This window comes from Solanum pennellii, chromosome 1 (genome assembly GCF_001406875.1).
Source record: "Solanum pennellii chromosome 1, SPENNV200".
In the NCBI taxonomy this organism is placed as follows: Eukaryota; Viridiplantae; Streptophyta; class Magnoliopsida; order Solanales; family Solanaceae; genus Solanum; species Solanum pennellii.
In genome coordinates this window covers 106,151,615-106,157,417 of record NC_028637.1, presented here as the reverse complement: position 1 = coordinate 106,157,417, position 5,803 = coordinate 106,151,615, and the positions used below count along the sequence as shown (strand labels likewise).

The following is a 5,803-nucleotide window of genomic DNA, read 5'->3' as shown; positions in this document are numbered from 1 at the left end:
TCAACTTTCATGCCTACGAATTTAATTCATAAGTACAATCTTAAAATCCATTAACACGAAGGACAGTAGCCAGAAGTGGATTTAACTTGTATTTGGGGAAATAACATCAAGAGATTATATTGCATAAATTTTGCTGGAAAACATGATTGACATTAATAAGTGATACAACAGCACCCGTGGCCTAATGGATAAGGCGTCGTTTGTGGTCTCCAATTTTTAGTAGTTTGTTACTATTATTTTCTTTTTCCAATTTTGGGTACTGTTTTATTTATTTCAAAAGAGGTTATCTTTGCTAAAGAGATTATTTTTTTTTATTGCGTATATAATAATAAAAGAAAAATAATGAGGTTAGGTAATCCAAGGTGGCAATACTTATGGAAACTGCCAAAGTGGAAATAAGAAAAGATAATGTTTGTATTCCAGGTTTTGTAGTCATATCACAATCCCCATCCTTATACATAACCCCACAAACATATAAAGAAAATGACAGATTGGTGAGTGGTCAGTGGCAGTCGTTATCCTCGTTCCATAACAAAAATCACGTTTTTCTTGACTACACTCTTCACTCGCCCAATTGTCGCACTCAAACAGCTAATAAAAACTTCCGTGCTCTACACATCCTCCAGTTTCGATAAGCGTATTGCCATCATAATTTTATTATTTCCGTCTTTTCATTTTATCAGATACTTTTTTATTTGACAAATTATTTTAAAAAGATTTTAAAATTTATAATTTAAAACAGTTCTCGATATTTATGTAGTAGAGATTAATTTCATCAGGGTACAAGGAGTATTTTAAAGTAAATTATTTTTAACTAGAGTTAAATTACATTATTTTATAAATGCGCTAAAAAAGAATTACACATAAAATGAAACAGGGAGTAATTACTTTATTTAAACATAACTTTAAATTCAATTTTGAAAATTTTAAATGAAAGTGTTTTTTTTTTGTTTCTATAGTCAAGTAAAAATATCTGATGAATTGGAAAATTATTTTGTTCTAATTTTTTTTAATACATTATAAAATAAAATATTTCAGAAATTAGGTAATAACTATTTTTATTTCCATCTGCCAAAAGACGCAGATATAGAATGTGATTGGCTGGTAAGTATAAAAATATAGAGAGGTCTCTCTCTGCATTGTCTTTGTTGCAAATGGCTGCGAGTGCGAGCTGTGCTACTCCTTACTCCAAATCTCCGTCTTCTCTCTCACGCTCTTTGCCTCTGCAATACCGCGAGCTCTGTAACTTGCCATACAAGTGTAAGCAGCACCAGAATGTTCGAATCGGTCTCTCGGTTGAGAACAATAAGGGCTTTGGAACATGGAAAACCTCTTCTCCTTCGTCTCTGCGTGTTTTCTGTCTCCGCGATACCCAAGGTAATATCTCGTATTTTATGTTTATTTTTCTGGTGATACGTACTTTTGTTGCGTGTTTTGTGGTTACGCTGGTGAAAATATGAAGGAATTGAGCTTTGATTTGCCCGATTTCAAGTTGGTTGTTGTGATTAATGTGCTCATCGATTTGAAATGTATGATAAAATTTCTTCGATCTGGTCTAAGAATAGGTCCTCAGGTTAAAAATTAGTGGCTGAATCAGAAAAATTAGTGAAATATCTCTCCGATCATGATTCTTAATATTAGAAAGTAGTTCTACATTTGTTTGAATTCTGTTTTCCTTCCTTTATTTCTGGTCGTCGAAGCTGTGTACGATGCGAAATACTCAAATCATACAGTAAATTCGGTAAAATGGAATCAGAAGGCTTTCCTGTCGTGGATCTCTGGTAATAGATCTGAGAATAATTATTTCTTCCTCGGTGAGGCCGTGATGCACCAAAACTTGTGGTACTGCGTTGTGCAAATGAAGTAGCCAACCTGCTTTTATTTCGAAATAATAGATGGAGCTTTATAAACAGTGATTGTATCATGTATGAGCTTTTCTTCTATCTTCAAGCCTTGATATGAAAACATCGTGGTGTTATTAGTGGTAAGGATGTTTAAAATCTTAGGTATCCGTAATGAAACCATAGTTATTAGTGATTTTGTATGAGAATGACTCTCTGAATGAGAAATGCAGTTCGGATTAATCTAACTCGGTTATTCATTTGCTTTATTCTAATCAAAACTTGTTATTTTGATATTTTTAGAGTTACTTATGGGATACTAATATTGAGCACTAGCCATTGCCTAGATATGTATTGGCCTGGTCTTGTTTGCAATAGTTCTTTTCTGGTTTTCTGTTACTAAATGAGTCAAGATTTCTTTGCACATCAATAAATAAAAATATTTTGTTGTACAAGTTTTTTGACCTCCACCATACAAGAAGTATAGAAGAAGAGCTAAGCAGAACTATTTCTTTCTACTTATGAATTGTAATGCTTTATGATGTGCTCCAGCAGTTAAAAAAGAAAAGAAAAGAGCTGCATACTCCAGTTCCTCTTTCTCCATATCATCTATGTCATTACATGTGGTATTACTTTGCAGCTCATATCTACTTCTTGTGATTCCACTCCAGCTGCACAAAAGGTTCTTCACACTGCTTGGCATATCCAATTGAATGTTTCCTGTTCTCTTAGCAGGCTAGTTGGATTAGGTAGAAAGCATGGCGAACCTTTTTGGGGAATGCAACATATGTCCTCTTGCTGAAATATTTGCATCATTGTCTAAATTATCTCAGGCTGCATTTGCAAATTCAGTTGATTTGAAATCCTCAAGATAAAAAGTATCACAAAATGCTTTTCTGCATGTGGAAATAAATATGAGTATCGCTAACAGTATACCCTGCAAGGTCCAAAACTAATGTGTTTTCTTTATCCTGAACGGATTTCAAATGAGACTTGTTACTATGTTTTTATGTTTGAGTAAACTCATAACAGAGAAAAATCATAAAAAAAGACCAAATGTTTTAGGTCTAGGTGCATCTTATTTGGAGCTTACGAGTCCCTTAAGGGGAACACCTTGAGATATGCTTTATCAGTCTAATTGTTTCCATTTCAAACTTCTCTATTTCTTTTGTATGGGTACAAGGCAGTCGAGAATTAAGTACAGATGTATCTCTATACTGTTTTTATGGTGTAGCATGGCCACTGCAAATGTCACAGAAGCCATGAAAGATTTTTTTCTGTTCTTTACTTTGTCAGTAGTATTACTCCCTGCAAATATTCTGCAGCACCTTCTGGTTGCTGGATTATCAATATTACAACCTTTTAAACAAGATGGCCATCTAGCATATGTTGGTCTCTTGCGTTTTTTTTTAAAAAAATTATCAGTTATGTTCTATGTGGGCTTCTTTTCCCTTTTATCGGATAAGTGTTTTTTTTTTTTGATAACCGAGAAATCTGTCTGTGACCCTCCCTTTGGACCAATCACAGCCTTCTAAACTCGGTGGATAGTGGGCCCGCCCTTCTACCCTTCTCCACTTAAATACCAGGCTTCGCTTTGCGTGGTGTGGGGCTTGAACCTGCGATCTAAGCCACAAATTCTCCACCTTTTGCCACTCGAGCTAGGCCTTGGGGGCTTTCGGATATGTTTATTGTTTAGGTTTCTTTGAATTAGACTTATTCTTAGTGGTCTGCCTTGGGAATGTAAGTGCTCAGTTGCTGAGTACTTTGTTTCTCTGGAGGTATTAAAGAGATTTAGTACGTTGAGGATATTGCCATCTGTAATAAAGAAGTTTGACATTATTTATGTCAAAATGTTCTGCATTTGCTAAAATATTATCATAACAAGGAGCAGGAATAATGCTCAAACATCCCCTGTTCTCTCATTTTGCAACCTTTGATTATACTAGAGATATGGATGTCCAGTACATTAAGGCATTGTGTTTGAGTATGGTTGTCAAGTTAATTTTTCTTTTTTTTGGTCAACTAGTAACATTTTCATTCAACCAAAAATATCCATACAAACCAACTAACTCTTTTTGGACTTAGAGCTAGCTCTCATAGACACTTGCTATACAATTGAGTTAATTCAAGTGGTAAACTACCAGTGTAAATGAAATTACATTTAATTAGGATATCCTATCAGTTGATCTAGGTGAGGCTTGGTTGTGGGGTCTTTGTCCTTCAGTGTGCACCTGTATGACAATCTCTTTCAGTCTCTGTGACCTGTGTTGTGCTTCCCTTCTTGGCTTTAAATCTCCTATTGTTCCTTTCCAATTCCAGATGTTGTAAATGGTTGCTGTAAAACAGAATCCTAAAATTCCAGCTCTTGGTGTACTATTCTTGATCCTGCTTATCATCCATTTGACTTTAGATTCCCAGCTACCTAGTTGCTTGTGATAGCCCAACCAGCTCAGCATTGTCGTCCAGACATAGGAAGAGTAAGGACAAGTATAGAATAGATGATCAAAGTTCTCTTATCAAGTGAATTTTATTACTTTGAATATGACTTAAGAGTAAATTAGTTCGAACACATAATATGATTAAGTTGTGGATACACTCTTGAAATTTTAAAACTAACAACACTTGGCCCTCCTCCCTTCCCCATATATAATGAAAATCCTCTATAAATATCTATCTACAGTTACTTATTCCTTTATTAATATTTTATTTCACATATAATAGCTGATATAATACACACACACGCACGTCTTCATCTTAACAGATTTGAATTACTTCAAGTGAATTATGTCAGCATTTTGCTTTTTAAAACTTCCATTTTCACCTCTGCCAAGTTTTAAAAGCATGTTATAGTGGGTATATAATGATCCAAGCCCCTAGATACATGTTATAATACCAGGTGGATGCTTAAAGATAATTCTAAAATAAGAGAAATCTTTGATGTTTGCAGTAGTTGTTAGAAAATGTTTTTGTACAACAGCTGAAAATCTAAAGCATTCAACAACTTCTCATCCATCTTATACTTGCACATGAGATCATATTTTGCTCTCAAAGGACTTCTACCAAAAGTAAATAATCATATAAATTAATGTATAGGGGTATTTAATATAATCTAATTGATAATAAAATGTCTACGGGAGCGGAATCAACTAATTTGGGACTACGAATTAGTGATTGATATATAAAAGGTCTACAGGAAAGTGTTTGATTGAGAATGCTTCTATACTCTGCTAAGTATTTAAATTTTATTTTGAAATCTTTTTATTTGAACTATTGTTGGTGCTCAAGTGTTTTTGGCTCATTAGTATGCTGGAATTGGATTCATATTATTGAAAGTTTATGCTAATAATTGTTTCCTAACCTGCAATGTGCAGCTGCAGCTGTCACTGCTAAGTCATGGGATAAATTGATATTAGGCAGTGATACTCCTGTTCTTGTTGAATTTCATGCCACTTGGTGTGGACCCTGCCAGATGGTTCATCGGGTAATTGATGAGATTGCAGGTGAGTATTCAGGGAGACTTAAATGCTATGTACTGGACGCAGATCGTGAACCAAAAGTTGCTGAGAACTATGATATCAAGGCTGTCCCTGTGGTGTTACTGTTCAAGAATGGGGAGAAATTTGAGTCCGTTATCGGAACAATGCCCAAGGAGTTCTATGTGGCTGCCATTGAAAGACTTCTATCTTCATAGATGTCATGGTAGCATATGCACAAATTGGATAACTTGCTACTTCTATTTAAAAATTATCTTCCCCGGTAGTGCCTTGTAATTGCATTTTCCTTTTCTATGAATCATCCGCTCGTTTTCCTCAACATTGACTTCTCTCCGTGAAAGCACTTCCCGCTTCTTTCTTCACAATGAAATTTGTATAGGTCCGGTGGACTTGTGAATAGTGACAGCATTACTTAACTAAAATTTCCATTATGTTTAATATCATTCAAAAGAGCGGTACTAAGTCAAA

The 5,803-nt window shown here is 34.7% G+C and overlaps 1 protein-coding gene across 1 annotated transcript; it reads left to right on the top strand.

Moving 5' to 3' along the window:
- Positions 1 to 1,076: 1,076 nt before the first annotated feature.
- Positions 1,077 to 5,803, top strand: LOC107029479 (thioredoxin M3, chloroplastic-like). The gene is made up of 2 exons (XM_015230942.2): positions 1,077 to 1,377; positions 5,213 to 5,803. Exons 1-2 carry the CDS (start codon positions 1,155 to 1,157, stop codon positions 5,530 to 5,532), a joined length of 543 nt encoding a protein of 180 aa, XP_015086428.1. The 5' UTR covers positions 1,077 to 1,154; the 3' UTR covers positions 5,533 to 5,803.

Excerpts from the sequence above, each read along its gene's own strand:
- LOC107029479 (XM_015230942.2), top strand. The coding sequence starts at position 1,155 with ATGGCTGCGAGTGCGAGCTGTGCTACTCCTTACTCCAAATCTCCGTCT. Across the intron at positions 1,378-5,212 it reads CTGTCTCCGCGATACCCAAG|CTGCAGCTGTCACTGCTAAG; the intron begins GTAATATCTCGT and ends TGCAATGTGCAG.